The sequence below is a fragment of the Poecile atricapillus genome, chromosome 1 (assembly GCF_030490865.1).
Source record: "Poecile atricapillus isolate bPoeAtr1 chromosome 1, bPoeAtr1.hap1, whole genome shotgun sequence".
Lineage (NCBI taxonomy): Eukaryota > Metazoa > Chordata > Aves > Passeriformes > Paridae > Poecile > Poecile atricapillus.
In genome coordinates, this window is record NC_081249.1 from 11432005 (window position 1) to 11456373 (window position 24369).

The 24369-nt window shown below is 37.2% G+C and overlaps 1 protein-coding gene across 1 annotated transcript in view; it reads right to left on the reverse strand.

Annotated features, from left to right (window-relative positions):
• IL1RAPL1 (interleukin 1 receptor accessory protein like 1) overlaps nucleotides 1-24369 on the reverse strand; it is a 663496-nt gene that overhangs the window by 12653 nt on the left and 626474 nt on the right. The window contains exons 7-8 of the mRNA XM_058829526.1: nucleotides 12975-13107; nucleotides 10827-10972 (exon numbers count right to left, since the gene is read on the reverse strand). Coding sequence (XP_058685509.1) covers nucleotides 10827-10972; nucleotides 12975-13107 — 279 coding nt within the window. The remainder of the gene's footprint in view (nucleotides 1-10826; nucleotides 10973-12974; nucleotides 13108-24369) is intronic.

Here is a 24369-nt window from a genome sequence, read left to right on the forward strand (position 1 = left end):
TGTGTGTCTTTGTCTATGAGTATGTGCATATACATGATATATTTTATAACTCTCTTCCATTACCTTTCTGTAGCTAGGTTTGCTTTACCTAGATAAATGTTGCCATTTGATTTAGAGTGAAAGAAAAGGCTAATGTTTCCTTTTTGAGGACTACAATGCAAAAACCAGCTCTTCCCTTATTCCACATACAAATAAGATGTGGGAAAACTGGAAAAGATTAATGATTTAATTATTTTTCAATAATAATAATAATAATAATAATAATAATAATAATAATAATAATAATAACCTCACAAAACACTTGAGATGTGAAGACACATTATCCAAAGAACCCTACAACCTCACATCTCAGTTACATTTATGTTAGTATTTTTAACAATGTCCCAGAGGTCTGCAGTTTATTCTCATTTTTCCCCCAGTGCACATAGCTAATGTGGAGACAGAGCAAACAGTCCTGCTTTGTGTGTTGTGACATTCCCATTCAGACCAACCCTCGGTGTCCTCGCTGACATCTGCTCACAGGATGGATTCAGATCACCACCATGGAGCTCTGTTCCTAAGGACAGGGAGCAGTCACTTGTGGCCACCATAAGTGTCCAGCACCAGCAGTGGAGCCACTTTTCAAGCCAAAGATAATAGGCCACCATGGACTTCGGCCTCCCCCAGTTTGAAGGAAGCTCACAGAGCTTTGTTACTTTACATTTGCTCATTGACTAAAAACTCTTTAGTGTCACAAAAGGAGGGTAGCAGGAGAGGTGCTAACAATTTTGTAATTTGAAATCACTAGATGGCAAGTCTGAAGACCTTCCTTGCTTTTCCAAATCACCCAGTTTTGAGCAAGAAAAAACCACCAGATCTTGGAAATCTAAGATACAGAGTTTGCTTCATAGAACATCTGTGCTGGAACAAGTATTCTTTGTGAGTGAAGTAGTGTGGACCTGGAGTAACCTTTTTTTGTGTATGTGTGTGGTTGTGCAGATTTGATAATCCAGCACAATACAATTCAATTAGAGAAATAAAAGGTTAGAGGAAAAATTGACAATTGCATTTATTTGACAGCTTATACTGAGAATCACACACCTTTTTTTATTATTATTATGAGGCAACTGTAAGAAGATTTCATTGCTCTCTAGAAGACACTAAAGGTATAATAAAATAAAATAAAAAGGCATTTATATTCCATGTCATTCTTCCCAAAACCGTGCTGGAAAACTCCTTTGTGTTAGATATTTTTAAGACTGACATGGTTATTTCAAACTCCCAATACTTTTCTGGTCCAGAGAGGGAAATGTTATTAGAAACATTTGACAAAATATGGTTTGCATAGACAAGTAATGCAGTATTTTAGAATATAAATGGAAATGGAAATTACTCTGCACTGGCTTACTATACCTTGTTTATCATTTTGTAATACAGATGATGCAGCTGTTCAGTGGTAACTAGAAGAAAGGCTTCAATATTTCAGGTTGTTAGGTGCAAAGTACTCTATGTGCCTGCTATTATGACTCAGTAAAGGCAAAGAAAAACTTTACAACTGGAAAACAGAAGTTTTTTCTAAACTAATGATTTTTATATTAAATGGAAAGAAATAACCGCAGGTATTCATCTGTTTTCTGTCACTGTGCATGAAATTGAACCAATACACTGCATCACTTTTGCCATCAGAGTTCCCCTTAGTTATATGTTTCCTCATAAAGTAAGATTATGCCTTCATGTTTGCTTCAGTAAAATCTATCTGAAAGCACATGAAACTGTCCTTAATTAGGCCATCAAAGCAAACGACAAAATTGTCTATGCCTGAAACATATTAGCAATTACCTTTCCATGTGTTGCTGCTGAGCCACCATGATCATACACAGATAAAGTGGTTCTTTTTAAACAGATTTGTTTGCAAAAGAAGTTTCATGGTCTATTGATCTATCAGAGCCAGCTTGTACTTTCCTCTGGGCTGGACAGAATCCATCAGCACATGTTCACTCTGCATTTTGGGTGCAGTTTGTCAGGGTTCAGAGGCAGAGAGGGGGATTGATTAGCCCAGCAGATTGCTGCATCCTTACACCCAGCCCAAGGGATGCCTGAGCTCGCCCCAAAGCGCTGGAAGTGGGACAGCCACATCTGTGCAGGCAGGGGGATTGGCCTGGGCACAGTGTCACACCAGGCTGATGGTTTTCAGGCCTTGAGTTCGTGTTTCTGCAGGATGCTAAACTGTGCCCTAAAAGTTTAGCCGCTGGATGGCTCTGAGATGCCTCAGGGATTTTAGGAGCAGTGTTACTCTGTGTTGAGCTGAGCTAAAGGTGCAAGAAGCAGAAGGCTCAGTCCTGCCTCTGCTGTTGGCCCCTCAGGTGACTGAGGCCATTTCACATTTCTGTTCCTTGGTTTTCCCAGTGTGGATTGGGGAAGGTGCTCTGGCTCCTCCCCAGGAGAGCTTACTCCCAAAAAATGCTCTGTGGGTGCCAAGGGTGTTGGTGATGTGCGTGCCAACAGTTTCAACAATGATGTAGTGACTGCTAAAGACAAATTAAAGAGTAGCAGCAAGGTTGCAGCCCATGGTTACCTTCACAATAACATTTTTTTCTGCTGCTTTATTCTGCCTTTTACAGTGCGATTTGAGCACAGTTGCTGCAGCAGGCATTACACTCCCTTTGAAGTGTGATTTGGTTTTCCTGCTGAAATTCAAGTTTCCTGTAGTGGCTACATACTAAAAAGATCCAATTTCATCACAATTCCACATCAGAAGCAAGACATGAGAAGTGCAAACCTTTTAAAATCTATTTAGCCCCTGTGTTGCATTGCTCAAATTACAGACGTGGCCCTCCTTAAGGAGCCGAGACTGAATGTAGAAAATAGTAAAGGAAAATTACTCGGCTAACCCTTAGGGGGACAGGCATTCTGTTAAACACAACAAACGAGCAAGTGCCAGAGAGTTACATCCAGAAGCACAGCAATCATTTAGTTACAGGCAATTAACAATAGTCTTCCAGTAGCACAGGAGTAGTTCTACTCCAAGGAAAACACATTGATTGCTGCAGCAGTAGTAGATTGGTTTCTGAATAAATAGCTTCAATTTAAAACAAGATTTGTTACAAGCATTTTGACCAATGGCTACAATTTTTTTCCTTATCAGGAGGCTTTGGCCAAGCTACTCAGTGAAAGAGACAGCTAATTAAAACAAAGCACATACCCTCTCCAAATATCTACCATATATGTCTTGTAAAAAATACACTTATTTTATACCTTATCTTTCCTAATTACTGGACATGTTTGTAGGCTATATCTTTGATCCTCACCTGGGTCTAATATTTGATAAACTTCCTTTCACTGTGTCATAAAGGTCATTCACTTATCATAGCTGAAGTTGTAAGAAGAAAGTAAATAAAAGTGCTCTGTCAAAGAGTCATATATTTTGACTTATATGACATGCTTCAGGGGCTTTACATTTAATGATCTGTAAAAATTTAAAATTAATTTTATTCATTAATTAGCCTTCATACAGCTGAAATACTGAGAAAAAGAATTATATTTCCAACATTCTTTATTTTACAACTCTTTGAACACATGTGATTTATAGCTGTGTATTCAGTTTCTGAACCTGTTTCAAAATCCAATTACAGTCTATCTAAGGTTTCAATTTTGCAATCACTTACGCAGATTGCTCAACTTCATGGACTATAAGTAATCCCTCTGAAGTCAACAGGACTATTCACAGAGCTTCAGGTTAGCACATTAATAAATCTTTGCAACTTTTTGGCCTAAACTGATTTCCATTCTCTGCTTGTCTTGGATGATTTAACTCACAAAGAGATAGGGTTTGGTTAGAGGCAGTTCTCGGTTTGTTTAGGTATACTTTCATACACTTCCATTATTAAAGGAACCATAAAGATAATGAATATAATTTAGAAGGGGAGCAGGGACTGCTGTGTTTTACCATGCAGGTTTGGTTATGAACAGGAAGGTTTCTTCCAAAGGAAGAGGGAATCTGGCTAACACAGAAACACTTTTCTGAGTGTCATTTCAGAGATCAGCCATAAACAGTAGGCAGAGCTTAAGTTAGCAACAAAGAAACTCATACTCAGTTTTTAAATGAAGAAGTGTGATTTTTTTAACTCTTTTTTTCTTTTCTTTTTCTTTTCTTTTCTTTTCTTTTCTTTTCTTTTCTTTTCTTTTCTTTTCTTTTCTTTTCTTTTCTTTTCTTTTCTTTTCTTTTCTTTTCTTTTCTTTTCTTTTCTTTTCTTTTCTTTTCTTTTCTTTTCTTTTCTTTTCTTTTCTTTTCTTTTCTTTTCTTTTCTTTTCTTTTCTTTTCTTTTCTTTTTTTTCCCTTCTTAGTACAGTATTTGTCATGGCATAGCTATTAAACAAATTATCTTCCCAAAGTATAACATATGGGACCCAAAGTATAACATATGGAACCATGGCTTTATAAGTGTACACATATCCAATACACATATGTATAAAACATATTCTCTACTTTTTAGGAATTTTTCTTTGTTTTCTTTAAAAAATTGCCAAAACAATCTGTTTATGCTAAAGGTACCTAGTTGGATATGTGTGAATATCCTATATGGATATCCAGTATGGATACTGTTATGGATAATAACTGATTGATACTGCAGGACAATAGTACTGTTGATAGCAGTAGAAGTGGATTTCTGCTACCCATTAGCTTGGTTATGAAATAATTTCTTAGCACAAAGAATATGCTTTCTGCTAGAATGGGCCATGTGTGCCTGTGGATGTCTGCAGAGTTAACTGAAGCCTAAATTTAGTCATGATTTACAAAATTATTTTCAGTGCAGTAGTTTCATTTTATTCATTAGAACTGTTGGAACCTGGTTGTCTCTCTTTATTTTTTATAACAATAAATAATATATATTCCTGATTCCCTTATGAAAAAGAACTAGTCAGGTTTGGGATTATATAAACATAAGCATATATGTGTGCAAATGCAACAGAGGGATCTTGTTAATCTATTCATTAGTATGACAGGAAACATATCTGAGCCTTGGTGCTGTTGGATTTCCAGTGTTATAAGAAGAGAGAGAGTAAATTATTCTAATAGAGGTGTATTCTTACTGATGGAATTTTTATTTCTCCTGAGAAGTGCAGGATACCTGTTCCCAGTAGGAGAGTAATTACACTGACTATCTCCAACAGTATGTTAGCTCAAAAGAGGATAAGGTTGGGAAAATATAGATGCTGCAATGTTACTGAAGCTTACTACACTTAAATACATAACAATGCATTTTAAAAGCAGTTTATTATATAGATTGAAGAAAGAAAGCATCATGGTGTGGAACTGCAGTAATCTTTGGTTATCTTCCCCAAATTAATGAACTGTGTATGACCTGAAATCTTCCTAATTAGGAAAGCTTCTATTTGTTAATTGTACTGCAGAAATCAAACAAGCCCACACTATTACTTCATTTAGATCTTCTGAAAGAAATGAATGTAAGAGGCACTGAGGGGTGCTAAAATTGAGGGGAAAAAATTGAATACTGAGTTCCAAAGATGTAAGATCATAAAACTTACTGTTTGCGGGTTTTTTTGGGTTTTTTTGGTTTTTTTTGGTTTTTTTTTTTTTCTGAGGATAGCATTAATGAATAATTTAGCTATGCATGGATTAAGAGAAAAAATTGTGACATTTTAGGTTATTTTCATCTTTGCCAATCAAGGTTAGACTTGCACTTAGATATTACATAAAAGGAAGAACTGTGATAAAAGTGGTACAAAAGTTGTTTTAAAAAGTAATCTGTTAAACCAATTTGTTTGATGCATTTTGATGCAGTAAGATTTATCAGAGAAAAGTTAGATTTAGGCACATGCTGAGCAATCTTACAAACCTTTTTACTAGACTTATCTCAGTCCAATTTTCTAAATGATGAGAAAAAGCTGACTGATTAAAAGAGTGATCGTATGAAGAGTTTCTTTCAGTCTTTAGTATTCTATTCCTTGAGTGATTTTAGATGAGGTTGAGTATAAAAGGAAAGTCACTTTTAGCAAGGTTTGGGACAAGAAGGGAGCCAATATTTGACCTTTGGCCCCTGTGTCCTGAACCTCTTGGGAGAATGAACCATTGCAGTGCTGAGCACAGTGACAGCTTGAAGACTTCTTCAATGGCCATAGGTGAATGAAAAACCAATTTCCATCAAATCCAATCCAATTTCAATTCCAATTCTAACACCTGATGAGGGTCTTGGAAAAGGTTTTCCTGCAGTGCAGAATAAAACCTGGATGCTTTATACAGTGGAAGACAGACTCGTGTAAGGTCGGAACTGACCAAGTGGGTCAGAGTTCTTCAACAGTTTTGCTTTCACTGAGACTCAGAGATTCACTAGACTGAACTAAGTACTCAGGCCCAACTAGCAGAAGCTGAAATGTAACTCATTGTTCTCATATTTAATATGATGAGTTTCCTATCAGAAATTTCAGAAGCATTCAGAAGCTTTTTGGTAAAAGAAGATGTAACACCCAGGGTTTCTTTGCAGAGGGTAGACAAAAAGTACTTTCTTTTTTCTTTTAAATCTTTATTGTCACTCATCACTACAACTGTGTGAAATTGTTTTCACCTGGTTGAAAATGCATATAACACATTTAAGTTTGTAAATAATAAACCAGATTTAAACTATTATGTGAATGGCATTGAAATTTAAGGTGCTTGTCAGCACTTCTATTATCATTAATAACCATATGAAATTAACTTGGAATTATTTTCTATTCATAAATTGCTGTTATATTGTATACAGGAAATATTAATATGATATTTATGCATTAAGAAATTATGAGTTTAAATTAAGATGGTTTTCCTTAAGATGCATTCCATCTAGGAAATATTATCTTGAATATTTTTTCAAACAAATATTTTCATGGACAGCTTCAAACACAGTCTTTCAACAATTTATTTCAGTGAAAATCTTTTGTTTTATTTTTCTTGACAGAAAAAAAACAAACCCAAAACTTGTTTTAACTACCCCTCATTAAATTGCAGTCCACAAAATTCATATATGCCCACTGAGAACATCTATGATACAGGAAAACCAACTGAAACCAAAGAAGAGGCTAAGGGCAGGAAATTAGATGATAACACTGTCTAGATGACAATGGGAAGAAAGGGAAGTAGATACTTTGAACATGCAGGAAAGCATGTTACCTTAGTTCTGGTGTCTGTCCCAGGAAAAATACCAGTATATTATTAAGCCTTTAAAATAATACCCAAACCACCTAAAGAATAATTCCAAGATAGAATTTGAGATTATTTTTGCTGTAGAGTTCTACTTGCAGATATACAGAGAGGACTTTCAAAAAATAGTCACATAATTAGATAATAACCTGTATTTATAACACAGTCTATAATAAAATAAGATTATGAAGACTTGGATCCTGCATGAAAGTCATATTTGTCAATATATAATATTGCAGAAGAGCATTCTTTTTCTTTTGCATTTCTATCTACTACATTGATAGACTATAAGCTTGCCTTCTTTAATTTAAAAAACTTACAAAAAAAATAGAATTGTAGTCTATGATCCACCTGTTATATCGTCTGCAATCTGTGGTCTGTCATTAATAAATTTCTGCTTAGCTGCTGTCAGTACCACTCTCAAAATTAATTTCTAGAAGGTTCCTCTATCTGCCTGAAGATTAACCTGTAATGATCAATGGCACCTATCACCAGTAAGTAACAAAATCAACCTTAGATTATAACAAGTAGATTTTTTTTTCCCCCACACAAAAGAGAAAATAACTTGATTATTGTAAGGGTGACAGGGATTTGGTCAGAAGGTGGAGGAAAGGGATGAAAGTTAAATCTTTTGGGTTCTGATTGCTCTCTTTTTCCTATCCTTTTTTACAAATTTTGTTGGAATGAATGAGAAAATGAAACAGCATTGGCATTGTCATGCGTTAAATACTCTACTACCTTTAACTGTGAGTTAAATGCTCCCTATGCACAGCATCTGAGGAAATTTAGGACTTTAAAAAATGGTTAGCTGGCAGCAGAAAAACATAGATTATGGGTCTTCTCCACTAGTGTCAAAAAGCAAAAGAAGCTCAGGAGAAAATAAGTGCTGGGCTCCCTGAGACACAGAGCACTGCCGTATGCACTAGAGGGAGGTACCAGGAGCCCCAGCTTTTCCCCGTGCTGGATGCTGAAATTGGGTTCACTTTTCCTGCACAAGCGGTGCAGGAGTCCAGGGGCACTGTGTTCTGCTTCCCTCCTGAAATTAGTTCATGTCAGGAAAGGAGAGGCTCTGGTTTTCATTCCAGTGCCAGGGCAGGGGGAGAGCAGAAGCTCCTTTCTCCTTGGCCGAACGTGCCAGGCTCTGCTTTGGGCAGGCACTGCCCTGCTCAGGGTTTCTGTGAGGTGGGAGTGTGTCCTTGCTGGGCTGACCAGTGGGAATATTAAGGAAGATGCATCCAGGTTTTTTCTGGTGATTTAGTCTGTTGACTTTCTATGCTTTCAGGGCTTGTGTAAGTGTAGGTATGCCTAAAATCTCCCCCTGGACTTTTAAGTGTACAGAGACTTTGCTGACCTGGATGAAGCAGCAGTTTCAAGGGTGTTTGAAAGGCTTAAACTTTGTTCCTGAATCCCCACTGCAGTGTTTAGCCCTAAATGCTTCTTTTTCCAGGAACTCTCTTTGTTCAGCAGTAGAGTTTTCACTTTGCTGTCCCTTCTGATCCTGGTGACAATGTTCTACACAGGAAGTTTAAGAAGGATTATAATTTCTTTTTCAGGTATGCAGTGAACGTTCCAGATTCATCGTTTTTGTACTCTTATACTGCTGGGAAAAAAGATGACTAACTAGAAAACTGGCCAAAACTGATATATCTGCAAATGCCTTGGTGCACACGAAGCAAATTTATCTAATTGTTAGGTCCCAATTGTTCTAAGTCAGCCAAATAATCAGAAATTAATAAACAGCTAACTCAATCCTAGCAGAGAATAAATATGGATCTAAACAAGGAAACCTAAACCGAAAGGTTGTCATGGTGATATACAGGGGACTAAGCAGGCAGTGCAAAACTCCTCTTCCTAGGAGACCTGAGAGACTAGCTCAAATTTTTATCTGTCATGCTTAATTTATCATTTCACTGAAACAGTTGTCAACATGCAAAACATGTAGAAGGCTTGTGTCTGGTACCTTTTGTCTTTCGAGGGCACAACAGATTTTGCTTCCAGATCTAGTTCAGATTCAGCCTTACTTAAAGAGGAAAAAAATATTTTTGCGAGTTTTTCCTGCTATTTTTGTCCTTTTACTATTAATAAGGGCAATTAAATATTGAGATTACTCCCTCTTAAGCATGTCATCATGAGGCCACATACTGTGGTATGTTTGACTTACTGACTTCTCTAAGAAAGGGAGCAAGGAAAGTAGATTCTTGCAAAATTCATGCATGCACAAAGCTAAATTAGAAATCTGGTGGTTGAAGAACAGAGAAGGCTTACATGTTTTCAGTCTTGGAGCTACTGCATGTATGGAAGAGAAAACAAGGACTCACCATCAGCAGGTGACTTAATAGATGTCAGTTAAATAAGTATTGCTTTTAAAGTAATTTGAGCTTTTAAAATCCTTTATTTTTAGTATTCCATCAAGTAATTTGATTATTAAGAACAAGCTGTTGGATTTCAGTGTTTTTTTGGGTCAAGCTCTTTCTCTGGGTTCAAATGTCTCTGGACCAGAGTATGATTACTAGCTGGCATATTGTCGTGGTTCAATTACTTAATAAGTTAATTTCTCATCTCAGTAAATTCAAGAAAATATGACAAATGCCAGGATAAGCAGAATTGCTGGTAATTCACATCCGCATTTTTTAAGAGGCAATGACAAGAGTTCAGAAAAATGAAGTTCTATTCAAGTAATTGGAGGTACCCAACAATACATTTAAATAAATTGGTCACACTATCTTGATTTATGGCTTCCTTCTAAGCTTAGACAGACTTTGCATGCTACAAAACTAAATTTAGGGAAGATATCACTGCTTTGATATAAATTGAGATGCCACAAGTACTTCAGCACCACAGTAAGTGTGGTTTGCTCACTTTTACAAAGAGTCTAAAAAAAGCACAGGAATGTCAGCAAAATGCAGACACTGCTCCTGCTTATTCTTTGCTTTCTTAAGTCAACAGGCAGCTGCATGAGGGTGGGGAGTGTCAATCCCAGGCATGTGGAGCACCCTCTGGGAGGTAAAGTGGACAAAGTGGATCTGGGAGCTTTGATTTGCAGATTCTCCATCTCCCCGTAATCATCTCGGTGGGAGATGGCTGTGGCCATCAGGCAGGCTGGAATCCTGGCATGTGAGTGGTGAGGAGAAACAGGAAGGCTCTTAGAAGCTTCTCCCATGAGATTTCACTTCAGAAATGTTGATGTTAAACAAAAGTGTTGGAAGGAAAATGTCTGTGTCAGGTTATGCAGGAACCCCCCTGGCATGGGTTTTAGGTGGCATTTCTGATAGAAGTGGAAGGGTTTTTTTATGGTTTTCCAAAAAAATTTTTTTTTTCCTTATGGAAAATTATTAACTTAAAAGTTGTATAACCTGCAGTTTCCTACTATTTTTTCTCTATTGAGCCTTTATAAATTTTAAAGTTAATGAATTATTAAATGCATCTTTTACAGAGATCTAATTAAAAGGCGTTACTGTATTTTTTCCAGTGACAGCCATAATTAACAACATCCTTTCTCTTTTATTTTGCAAGTCATACAAACTCCTGGGGAAAAATAATCATTGACTATTAATTCTTAGGAAGCTAAAATTCATTCTTGCATCAGAGGGAATCTCTACAAACTGACCACCCCTACATTTTACCCTTTCATGAAGAACAGCTGCATATTTACCTCTTTTGTGTAGAAGAATACTGGCATGCCGGCGTCCATTCCCATTCTCAACGTAGCAGGAATAATTTCCCAGGTCTGCCTCTTCCACTGAGTCAAGAATCAATGAGATGGAAACCTCCTGTTCCCCGAGATGTTCCTTGAGAACCCTGAGAAAAAAAACAAGCATCGCTGCTGTTCTGCTTGTACCACAGTGAAGCTTCAGATAATCATGACATAATGACGCTACTTACAACTCACAACTCTCTGGCTTCGAATTTGGTTATGGTTTGATGCAATCTTAATTTAATTATATCATGCCCTTTTCTTCCTCACTTCTAATGAGGAGCTTTGGCTTGTAAATGTTAATGAGAGCTGCAGTTCATTGTCTGTTTTAAGCAGAATGATATGCACAAGGGTGATATATCATTGCACACTTTGATGGAGACCCTGATCCATGAAGTCTTGGAATGGTAGAAGAGAGGAAACTGGAAACAGTTTTTCTGACTGTTTAGAGTCACACCAGGAGTCTGGGCCAAACACAATATTTGTCTTTTTTCTGAGTCTTTTCTGCATGCCACTCATAAACAGTGTATTCATGCCATAGTCTGAGAGATGATTTCTAGAATGCATTATTATAAATTTGATAATGTTTTATCAAACAGTAGGAAGAACTGGCATGCCTGGTGCTGCCAATTCATACAGATTATAAATAAAAGGCTTCCGGTGTAAGACTCCACTTGTCTTCACATTGCTTTCTTTCCCTCTTAACATCAGTGGTTTCAAGAACTTTGGAAAGCAAATGGCAAACTGTTCCAGACCAGAAAAATGAAGTGGAAACGAGCTTTTCTGCTCCCCCTCCACAAAACAGGAAAGTTGTAACAGGTTTATTGTCACTTTTTTGTCAGTCATCAGATAGCCAAGTCACTGGCTGGTGGACTTAGGAAAGGTTTAAACACCAAATGCAGCTGATCTTATTGTCACGTGCTATTCAGTGTATTGGTCTTGACTTTTATAGAATAAACTTGAAGTACACTGGGGAGAAATACACTTCCTTTTTTTGCCTGTATCTAGGGATGATGACCTTGAAAGTCTCTCCGGTCTTCTTGATTTTGCTAATTGTGATTGTATTGTCCATAATTTCTTTTTTTTTTGTGTTTTATTCATCTATGTCTCATTTTCATTACAATTATTATAAATAACATATATTTACTATTATAATTAGTATTATTGCTATTATTATAATCTCTTATTTCGTCCCAGTTATTAAACTGCTCATATCTCAACCCACAAGTTTTATTCTGGTACTTTTCCCTACCTGAGAGGGGATAATAGAGGAGTGAATGGGTGGCTGTGTGGAATTTACTTGCTGTCTGAGGTTAAACCATGACATACACACTAAGATTTGCCTGAATTTCTGAGTTTTAATTTCTATGATACATAGAAACAACGATATTCACACATGCAGAGTTATAAATGAAAAAGGAATCTCTTCAGATCCAAGCAGATACTTCATATTGGATAGGATTTAGTATGCTATGTCAAGCATGTAATCCTCAATATGAATCCACTTTTGTCCTTAATTTCTAAATGAGGCAGCACTTTTAGGAGCAGTAGAAGTACATGGCATGAATTTCCAGATCCTCTCCAAAACAAGTATTTCAGCAGATATAAGCAGCCCACATAACAGGATGCTTGGCTCTCACAAGCCAGATAACATCCCAGGAAACTCAGGTTTTCTTCATGAAGAAATCAAAGCATTCCAAAAGGGAAGTCAAACTTCACCATTTATTTAAGGCCTCATGTTTGAAAATACTTTTTGAGCTGATTTTCTCCAGGTATTTATTTTTCTTTATTTCATCTTACTAAGTGTCCTCATGGTTATTTTAGTAGATTGACACATTTTGAAAAAGTCACTAGGTAATTTGCAGCTGGTCAATACTACAGCTCTTTTTGGGTAGCTATTCTGCTTTTGCAAGTCTCTAACATCAGATTTGGCTAGAGGAGGGCACTTTTCTGTTCTCTACTGCTGGAGTCAAAAAGGAAAAGGATGTATGTTGCAAAAACAAAGATCAGACCCAATATGCTCCTTAGTTAGTCTGTGATAAAAAGTATAACCTTAACTATAAAAAAAAATATAGAGAAAAAAAACAAAAAAACTTTTTCTTTTACCTAATGTCACTTTCCCAGACTCGACTATCATCCAAATCTTCAATAAACTTCTCCCCTTTCATCCAGTAGATTAAAGGACTGACGTCTCCACTGTATCCAAAGAAAGCTCTGCAGGTTAGATTAGCAGAACTGCCTGTTGCAAAGAATGTAAGAAAATACGTTTATTTCAAAATTTAAAATCAGTTGCTTTTTAAAAACCAAAATATTCAAAGAGCTCCTCAGTTTCCAGCTGCTGTTGAAAGTTTCCAAGACTATCTGCTTGTCTTGACACTAGGTTCAATACATTTTCTGAAAATAAATACAAGAAAAATGAAATTAAATTATATGTAAAAACATGATTAATTTTTTTTCAATATGTTTTCTTACATTGTTAAGGAGAAAGACTTAGGAAACACAGAGACTGTATCTTTTCCAAAGGAGCTAACTTAACAAAATATTTCTATGTTTTCTCTGAAAAAGATAAAAGTTAGGTAAAATAGATGTTACATCTGTGTCAGTTCAGCCTTGCAATGGTTTCTGCAAAGAGGCTGGTGTATTCCTGTGGAGTTCCATTCCCAAGGGACTGCTGGTACTCATTGCTAAACTACTTTAGCAGCAAAGTTTTAAGCACTGACACTTGAAAAAAAGTACATGTGAACTAATCCTGAACATTAGAATGGGAAGAGCCATTAGCAGAACATGCAGCAGGGAGCAGAAATTTCATATATATGTACAGCATTACTTATTTAATCATTATAATGAGGATTTAAAAGCCAATACACCTTCACTTTGTTTATTTTCATTATGGAATCTTGCATTTTATTTGTATCACTTGGCTTTGGGCTTTATCTTGAGCACATACAGGGATCAAAATGGCAACTTGCACACTTTTTGTGTGTTGGTAAGACTAGATAAAGCAAGAGGACAGACACAGCTGAAGATCTCCTGTTCACTGCTCTAAAGAGATTTGTCTCAATATGCACCAACTCCTCTCAACTGCCATGGGCATTCCTTTAGGGGATAATTACACAGTAACTTAAGAAAGTGTTGGGATTTAAGAAGTGTTTTTTTCCCCCCTGAAGAGAGTATTTCCATGGAGTTTATATTACTGCTGAGACCAAATTCATATTTTATTGACACTTTCAGTTTTTGATTTTTGGACTTTAAAGCTGACTGATGACAGCTCCTGGACAAAAAATGAGAAAAACCATTGTTAGCACTACTTCATCTGTACCAAGATGTCATAAGTCCATCTGGGTTCAATTAATTTCCTCAAAAATATACTGTTTTGTGTCAGGACCTGGTTCTTCCAAAACATACAATATTAATATTTGAATATCATATTTACTTTTTAGCATGAAAGAAAATGCAGGATTCTGTGTAACAAGAAGACAAGTAATCATTAAATAAATGTCTTAGAAATTTCTCCCCTGCCTGGCTTGAGCTCTCACATCCATGCCATGAAAGATCTGGAATCAAAAGTTTGTGTCCCAAGTGTGCAACTTAAAGGTAACTACCATGTCTGCTACTTTCCCAATCCGTGTTGGAACTTTAGGAATTCATTTTTTCTAGTCATTTAAAGAAGGTTTGGTTGCTACCGTGCCTTTTACAAGCAAGGCCTGCTAAGGATAAAGGAGTATTCCAGTACTTGAAACTAGGATGGGGAAAAGGGTCTCATTCATAATCAAAAAGCATGAAGTGGAATTTCTATATAATGAGAAATTTTAATAATAACACATATTCTAGAGCAAAGTTGTCAAATATTAGATGAGTATCTTCAGTGAGAGGGCAAAAACTCTCTTTCTAAAGACAAGCATAGCTCCTGTTTTCACACCCCAGGGAGCGATGGTCAGGACACCTCCCTGGAAACTCAATTTCTCAATCTCTTCACGGCTCAAGAAGTGCAATTTGGAATCACTGGGGGAAGGACTTTTGCAATCTTGAAGCCATTTGCAGTGAATGAGATGAGCATGGGGACACCACTTAAGGTAGGTCATGTGCCTGAGAACCTGTAATGGAACATGATCAATTTCTTGGTTCCTTGCCATACAAAACCCTGTTTCTTATGGCAGTTTCACTGCAGATATACCAGGTGGAGGGTGGGGCTGGGTAGGGCTTGCTTGGTTTTGGTTTTGGGATTTGCTTCTGTTTTGGTTTTGCATCATAATTATGATATTTGAATTTGTGAAAATGAAAATATAAAACCTTAAAGGATTATGAATGTCTTGGTGACAGTGGAATCTGTGCACTCTTGAAATGGGAGAAGGTACCTGCACATCTAAAGCCAAAGCCACCTTCTGTGCAAATTGGACAACCCCTATGGCATTATCTACCAGACTTGGAGAGAGGAGTGCTACCTAATGCATCACTGCCACTTCTTGGGCTTTTTCCAGAGCTTTCCTACCAAGCCAAGGCTTGGTTGAAACTTTATAGCTTTTAAGAGCTGGCAAGATCACAGCTAGAGAGACTGTAACTTCTGGCCAATTTATCCATGATTCGCAGAGATTAGGCACCACAGGATTTTTGCTGAACCATCAAAGCTCTCCAGGCTCCTGCAGCTAACAGGTACCCCTGATAAATGATTTTTGCTCTGAGTGGGCTTCTGAGCCTTTTATAAATGAATATTATGAGCACAGATTTGTCTTTTAAGAATAAACATCTTCTGATAAGAGCAAAAATCATAAAAAAAAAGTCTTTAAGATTAAGGTTGTTTTCCTTATTAAATTCTTAAAGCAGTTTTCCCCCAAAATAAAACATGCAAACATAACTTTAAGTGTAGAATCTGAAGTTTCCATTCAACATGAAATAGTTGCAACAGAGAAATAAATTAGGAAGAGTGCAGTGCCACTTAGCAGAACTGTGTTGATTGCAGTTACTCGGGGAAGGCCATTAGAATGCTGGGGCTTCAGCTATAAATTACCTGTACTGTCTATCTTGACCAATCCTCACAATAAGCCAGTGGGATGTTCATTAGCTGGCCATCAAGGAAGATTCAGTGACCAGCTAATGACCAGCTGTGACCATTAATTAGGGGGTCTGTTACTGCAGGGCTCCCAGCTCCTTGCAGAGGGCACGGAGCTCCCCTGGAGAAGCAAAGAGACTCCCAGCTGCAGGCACATGTAAATAAAGGCTGACTGCAGGGCACTGCTATGAGTGGACAGAGAGTTCTGGGAGCACACTGTGATCTCTACTCCAGAGCTGCCATCCTCAGAGTGAGTTGTGCTGTAGGAGGGGCTGGTGCTTTGTGAGGGGCTGCATTTCCCCCTAGAAGTTCACCTTTGAAGTCAGCAGACAGACAATTTCTGGTTTGGCACCGAGCAGCAACTCTGCAAGGACAATCTGCTTATAAAAGTCTGCAGATTTGTAGGAAAACGTGAAACATACAATAAATACAAGAGCTGCTTTGCTTCATCTTTAAGCTAAGGTACAAACAACCTGTCAATCAATTAATAGAAATTTCTCTGTTAACCTTAAGCAATTGTTTCTCTCCATTTTTTTTCTATACTTAGAAAAATTAGGGAAGAGATCTGAAAGTCATGAAAGTTTCATTAAAGGATATACAATGGTTTTTATGCCATCAGTTTAATTTTTTTTCTGTAAATGCTGGATTACTACAGTTTAATATTCTGTTTTTGAAGGATTTTAAATTCACGTTTTAAATTTACCAAACATTTTCAGTTAAATTACTAGGGAAATTAATCTTTCCCCTTTGCTGTAAGTTGTAAATTCAAGTTACAACCTGGGTAAACTGCTTTGTTTTGGTTTGGGTTTTTTGGTTGTGTTTTTTTGTTTTGTTTCATATTTTTTAATGGACTCTGCAAAAATTCAAAGGCATCAGAATAGAATTATTAAGTGAAACTTACAGTGTTGCTATTTTTATTGGCAAAACAACAAGCAGAAAAATCAAAACAACTTAAAGAAAGGATAAAGAGAAAAATAACACTTTTGACTTCTCAGTATAATTATAAATTTTTTAACTGTGAAAAAATGTAATAACGGCACACAAGAGAGCACAGAAGTAAATTCAACTGTAATTTTTTAATCACCCTTTTTTTCTGATGAATATTCTCTCAGAGTATTGAGTTTATTTTTGTAAAAACTGGAATGTATAGCGCTACATGTTCTTGCTGCTCACTGTGATAAAGTCACACTGTCAGCTCAGGCCAACTGGGCTCAAATTTAATTAGTCAAAAGCTCTTTGCCATCCAAACTGAGACCCGTTTTTGTTGCACGGAACGCTTCCAAGTAGAGTAGAATGCATAAAGGAATCACAAAAAGATGTGCTTCCTTGAAACCAGAAAATATCTTGAGCAGAAAGACAGATTTTGTGTTCATTTTCACGAATTGTCAACATTTGGGGCGCTTTGCAAACTACTGCTATGGGAGCCAATGCCCAGCAGAGGGCACTCTCTAACTTCCAAACATTATTTAAAAAAAGAAATTCCTAGTGTATAACTTCTCATTAAAAAACATCAGCCTGCTAAGAACGTGCTACTTGTAATTAGAAAATTAGTGAATGTTTTGTGATTGCTGAAATGCCATCTTGTATGGTCATTTTAGATTCCACTTGCACCGTTACTTGTTCAAGTTACCATACACCTTCCTCACCTTTGCTTTGACAGATTCTTCAGTGAAGGGAAACCATTTTTTGTTGGCAGCAACTGCAGTAATCAGAAATGCTCTGCAGCCCCTTTTTAGAAGATATCTCAAAGGCATATTATGGAAGTGTTTGAGAGGCATGCTCAGCATCTAGTAATAATGAGTGACAAAAGACTGAAAATGTTAAGTGCACTGAAATATGGGACTTTCTTTTACTGTGCAATGGAAGCCATTTATACAACTTATGTACAGGAATACCTAGGAAGTACCTACACACTTACAAGTATGCCATTTATTTGTAATGTTAATGTCTCAAAATGAAATTATAAAAGGTCAAGACAGATGCAATGAAAATCTTGCACATAGGAATTAAACACTATTCTTTCCATTCACATCACACTGCCAAAATATCAGTCGTAATATTTAGTCTGGAAAAGTGGAGGGCTGTGAAAGCTGGTAACTTCCTAGGTGTGCCAGATTAGCATTGACAGAGACAAGTCAGTGGCCCACTTGTTTTGCCAATGGCACCTGACAAGGCCAGAGGGCAGGTAAGTAATTTTTAGAGAAGTCTTGCATCCTAAAACAATTTGACAGTATTTGCAAGCCTTCATGCAAATGTGATTAAAAAGAAAATAAATAAAAAGCAAAGAAAAATGAGGTACCATGTAGTTTTCAGCTGTGTGACTTGATCATATACTCATCTACCCTTGATCTCTTAGGATCCTCTTAGAAGAGGGTGAATTGCAGAGATTCCTCTGGCTTCCTTCCTTGCATGCATAAAGCACCACCTGCTGCTATCTGCCCTCCAGTTTCCATATGTATTTTTGCATCTCAATATCTTGTACTCCCTTAACATGAAGTAAATGTCCTGCTGCACACTTCATAGAATGAGTTAGGAAAAATTAAACAAACAAACAACCAAAACAACACCAAGCAAAACCAAATATTATTTTCTGAACTATAACTGCAACCTGGGAACTGCAAAATTCTAATCTCATCTCTGAGTAGTAGTTTTTTCAAGTTTTTGGCAAGTCATCAGGTCTTGCATCCATACAATTGTGAAGGTACAATATGCAAATGCTGTCTACTTGGAATTCAGTCAATGTGAGTTTGAGAGGGTTGGACATAATCATTCCTCTAAGTGTTATCATGCAAGAATCATACAAAGTGCTGAATGTGATTACACAGCTATATTTCTTCATTAATAGGCCTGTCCATATTTTGCTGTGCTGCAGAGTGGAATTTTGATTGCATTGGAATCTAAATCACATTTTGAATACATACTTCAGGCCACAATGGTGTAAACTCAGAGTGCACATTACCATTCCTCCACAATAAAAAAATCAGCAGAAGGTTCTCAACAAGACCAGAGAGAGATTCAAAACTTTTACAGAATTTGTAAATATCACTATTCAGGGGAAAGGTTAAACAAATCCCTTTCTTCAATTTCAGATTTTTTTTTTAATTGGAAAGAAAAAAATCACAAGTCTAATTCTTGGTCATTAGATTTTTCTTTGCTGTTTTTTTTTACTAAGCAGGTAGTCCTTGTTCACCATGGAGCTGAGCTCATTCACCTGTTCAGGGTTACCCATTACCAAATGAAAAGCTGCTGAATTACAGTTCAGCAGCAGGAGCCCTAAAGGAGGTGTCTGTATGCTCCTGCTGACGTGTTCCTGCAATCAGCCCCAAGATACTGTAGTCTGCAACACTCTATAAGCTGCTGAACTCAAACATATATTGTGAGATCTAAGATTAACCTATGAGTATAAAAATTTTGTAGTGGGCTTCTTCATAGCTTGTGAAGGAAAAGAAACCCAAATCCTTTCTGCTTTGAACAGGCTTTTTAGCAGCAGGACTGTCAGAGTCAATGAAGACAGCAACCACCTGCTGACAGCAACCAACCAGAGCAGACTGCAGAAAAAAAAGTGATGTATGGGACTTGGGACTCAAAATGTCCAGAACATCTCTCAGGTGTGTAGATTGTCAAACTTGCCCTCATTTCACAAGAGGTAACAAAACCCCTGAACCAATAATCGTGATTTTCCTAACAGCAGGCCTCTCCTCTTGATAGATGGTAATGTCAGGCTGATAAATTAGCTGTTCAGCAAGTATTTTTCTCTCCTCCTTCTTCAGAAGTGGAGGCTGGAGTGGGAGACAGCTATCACAAGCATAAGGAAAGTATTGCTAAGGAAAAGGAAAGCCACTACAATTGTTTTACAATCTTTGCTTAACTTTTTCTGTAGAAGCTCATATTTTCTATTTTTTTAAGCAAATGCATTTATAAACACTTTTTCACTGTGCCCTCTCTGTGAGATCAGAGGATAATTTGTTTTTTCAGAAGCTTAGCTGTTTTTAGACAGTCATAAGAAAATATCCTAGCTAACAAATGTCTAATCGAAAAAAAAAAAACAAAAAAAAAGAGAAAGAGGTGGCTCTAAATGTCAAACTTCACATTTGTTACCTCTTACAGACTTGTGTTGTGGGAGCTTTAAATCTGTTCATACCATGCATAGCTTAGTATTGGTAAGTGTTTTGTTTCTGATTTCTCTTTAAACCACACTGCCTTTGATTTATGGTGTTATGTTTTTTCATGTTAATGATGTTACATGGTGAAAAAACCAACCTTAGCTGACAGCCCAAAGTTCCCTTTGCACAAAGGAGTCCAAAAGGGCTCCCATAAGGGACCATGTGGCCTCTTCCTGTGCCTGAAAAGAGTCCCCAAGTCCCACACCAGGGCTGCCTCTGCCCCTCAGCAGTTGCCAACCTCCAGAAAGATCTTGTGTCTTTAGCTTTGTGAAGTCCTGCTCTGAGTCATATTTTGGAAAACTCCTAGGAAAGCAGAGGGGTTTTCTGCTTAAAGCCTTCACATTTTGGAGAGTTTATATTAGGGGAAAAAAAAAATAAAAAAAAAATCAACATATGTCCCTCTGGTAAAGAGTATTTACTGGTAAGAAATGCAGTAGGACCTGTAAGCTTCTGGAGTTCTGTAGGTGACTCTGGGCCTCAAAAAAACTACAAAGCTAGAATAATTTCTTTACTAGTAAGGAAAAATGGTTTGCAAGCCACTGCAGTTCTCACTACATATTTCTCCATCCCAAAGAGAATCCAGAGGTAAAGCAGCAGCAGGCTCAAAGAAGGACTTCAGTGGCTCTCTTGGTCAGAACACAGCTGTTGCTAAACTTGTTTTGCTGAGGAACTGCTTGAATAACACACAACAGCACAGCTTCCTTTCCACTTTATGTTGCTTGTGAAAACTGTAGATATAGTTGCCTTTTTTTCTTTTTAAACCTAAAGAATTTTGTTCCAGCAGATAAAATAATTCAAATATTTGGTTGTTTTTTTTTTTTTGTTTTGTTTTTGTTTTGTATTTGCTTTTGTTGGTGGTGTTCAGGGTTTTTTTTGGGTTTTGTTTCTTTTTTTTTAATGTTTTATATTTTCTAAGTGTTCTGAGAGACATGTGTTGTTTTTTTTTTATAAATCCTGTTTTCCTCTTCTTTCTGAACAGACTATAGTGGGTTTGCTTTGCTCTCTTGTGGATGCTAGTCCATGTCAAAAAACTCTGCTCATAAATCATCACAACCAGTACCTTCTCCCAGTCTCCCTCTCAGGTGCACTGCACAATATGTTCTGTACAAAGAATAGCAATGATATTCTAGATTCTAGATAATGATAAATAGCGTACTTATTTTCCCAAACTTTGCAAACAACATCAGATCACACTTTAATGTAAATATCAACAATCTTAAGGAACAGCCTCATCAATTCTGGTTAAATACAAATTCAACTTCTTGTGGCTCTTTCAGCTCCCAACTGTTCATCCAGCTGATATCTATAGAAATGGAATTTAACAAACAGCATTAGAAAATGTTTTACTGGAATGTCTTATAATAGCTGCTCTTTAACTTCTTTGGAGAGAGGGACTGCAGTGTTTGTATCATCATTAGGTAATCTGAGTGTGTACATCAAATTCTCAACTTTGAAGTCACACATATATACTAAATGATAAATTGTGAGCTTTTTTTCCATTGGTCAGCTTGACTATTCTTTTCCTCTCTTTGGTCTTTCTTCATAAGAAAGTCTACCATGGACTGAGAAGGCTGCAGGGAATTATTTGGGTAAAGAGGTATTCTGAAAAATTCTGTAGAGATGGGCTGCATATAGAAGATTTAAAAAAAAAATAAATTAGAGCCTTTGAAAGTAGCATGCACAGTGTCACCTACACCTGGGTTCGTATTATGAAAACTGGGACTCCAGCTTACAAAAAACAAATAATAACACACTCTATCTTTCTTTGGTGCTCTTTCTCTTCAGCAAACACTGCAAACATTACCAGTTTCAAGATTTTAATGAATTAATCTGATCTGTCAGATCAGACCATGTGATAGGAAATGTCATTTGGAAAAGGCACAGACTAGTTTGGCAAACATTTGAATGGGGAAAACTGCTGCTCCCATGAAGCACTGTGGCACAACAGGATAAATACAATTGAAATAAACCTCATCTATTACATAAATCAAAATACTTCAATTTCGTTCTAAAATATGCGACACCACTAGTCTGTTCAAATTTTCACCAAGAAAGTCATTAAGAACCATGGAAAATTGGAGCCCTGATGAAATGGACCTACTGATTACTAATAAAACAGATAAATAAACTCAGCACCAACATTCACTTTACTGCAGTAAAGCCTCTGATGGTAGAAAGGGATTTTATGTTTATTCATACTGGCTTTTTCTGCTTGAACAAAAGAATGAAAAAGAGTGAGATGTTTATACACATAGTTTAATGTGCTTCTACTTTAAATCAAGAAGGTGCAATGCAATGGACAGAGAAAATACCAATTCTTGGCATAACCTTAGAAACAATTTGCCATTTAATTAAGTATCATATGGACTAGTATCTGTTTATATAATTTTAAAATCCTAGCACATCAAATGTTTCTATTGCATAAAAATGGAAATGCATGCTGTTCCTGAGAGCACTAGGCTTTCTGCTTTTACACAGTAGTCATTACATTATGTAGTCCTTTTATTTCTCTTGCATGTGTTAAGAAATTAACCTTTAGTTAATAAGGACTTTCCTAAGAAAACACTGAAACAAAATCCATTACAATAAAACCCTCTGGTTCACAAAGATGAAATGGAGAAACTCATTTGCTTCTCAGTGACACATGTGCTATACTCTTGGACCATACACGTGCTGGAATAATCCACTGCTATTGATTGGCTTCCTTTCCACATGAAAGGCAGGCAGGCATTTTTTAGATTATACCTCAATAAACTGCAGATTGATAGACAGTGCTTGCTGAAGGCAGCTGCACAAATACCACCAATGGAATAAAAATAATCCATCTGGTACTGCATATATGCTACCCTACTTTAAAGGAGAAAAGTTTATAAATGGGAGCAGCATGAATTCTTGATGCTGTACCCTGCTTTCTGATTTGATGAGCAGAGGACCTGAGTTACAAGAAGATTTCCCACAGGGAAGAATATGTGTGGGGCCAAAGGCAGGAGTCCTGCCACACATTCCTGAGCCACACAGCTCCATTCCCCAGGTCCTTGGTTTTATAAAAGCTCCTCTCCTACGGCAGAGCCTGCCCACTGCTCCCAACCCCTTATCTCACTCTGGTTTTGAGGTGGGTGAAGACCAGCAAACTTCATTCCCCTCTGCAAATAGTAGCTATTCCTGTATCTCACAGGCCAGAGGGGAGGAGTTTCTTGCATTCCTGAATAACACCTGATCGAGGGCTGGCTCCATGTTGGCTGCTGCTCTTAACAGGAAAATGACCTGGCCAGACTGGAGGCAGCGTAGGATGAAGCAGAGCACCACGTCCCCATCTGTGTTTGAAGTAGGTGCAGTCCTGGGCATAAAAAAATGTGGTTCTTCCAAAACAACTTCCTTCTCAAGAGCAATCAGTCTTGAATATTTTTGTCAAGAGGAGTTGCTCTTCTATACTGGGAAGTCTGAACAGCAGCAAGGCTGAAATGATTTCTCTTCCTGCAGCAGCCATGTGGGCTTCGTTTCTCTGGGCCATCTTCATTCTCCTTTAGTTGTAATTTCTATGGTTGCACAGCACATGGTCCTGCCAGCAAAATTCTGAGAGATTTAGGGCTCCTGTGTCTGAAGCCAAATGCTTGAGTTCAGCAAGAGGGATATTAATCCTCTTTACTTATGTAATTGTAAATTTTCTGAACAATCTACACATCCCAACCTCCTTGTGCTACATGCCCACCAATGCTGTAATTTCTCCTTGTATTTTTTGTTTGTTTAGTTTTTGTTTTTTTTTTTTATTTTTCCTCTTTTTTTCTTTGTTTGTTTGGTTTTTGGCGTTTTTTTTGTTTTGTCTTTGCTTTTGTTGTTGGTATTTGGGTTTTTTTGGGGGTGTTCTTTTTTATTTCTCTTTTTTACTTTTTTATATTTTCTAAGTGTTCTGAGGGGTATTGGAGTTATGGCATTTCTAAAAAGTAGAAGAAAATGAAGGAAAATTTCACCTTGTTCCATTCAAGCTCTGGGAATACAGAACCCTGTCTACAATGTTGTTTTTGCTTTTAACAGTTTCTGGAGGTCTCAAAGCAAGGACTAAAAGCAGGGTTTGAGTGACAATAGAAATATAAGGTATGACAGCTGCTGGTTACTGGAACAGAGACAAATATTCACTGTGCAATACTTATGACACAAACTGTCCAAGGAGAGAGGTGGCAGGATGGTGTCTGTAACAGCACAGGTCTCTGCAGAGGTGTGTGTGCCACCACTGACCCTGTCCCCTGTCCCCCCAGAGGCTGCCAGTCACCCCAAGCTCCATGATGGCTTTTTA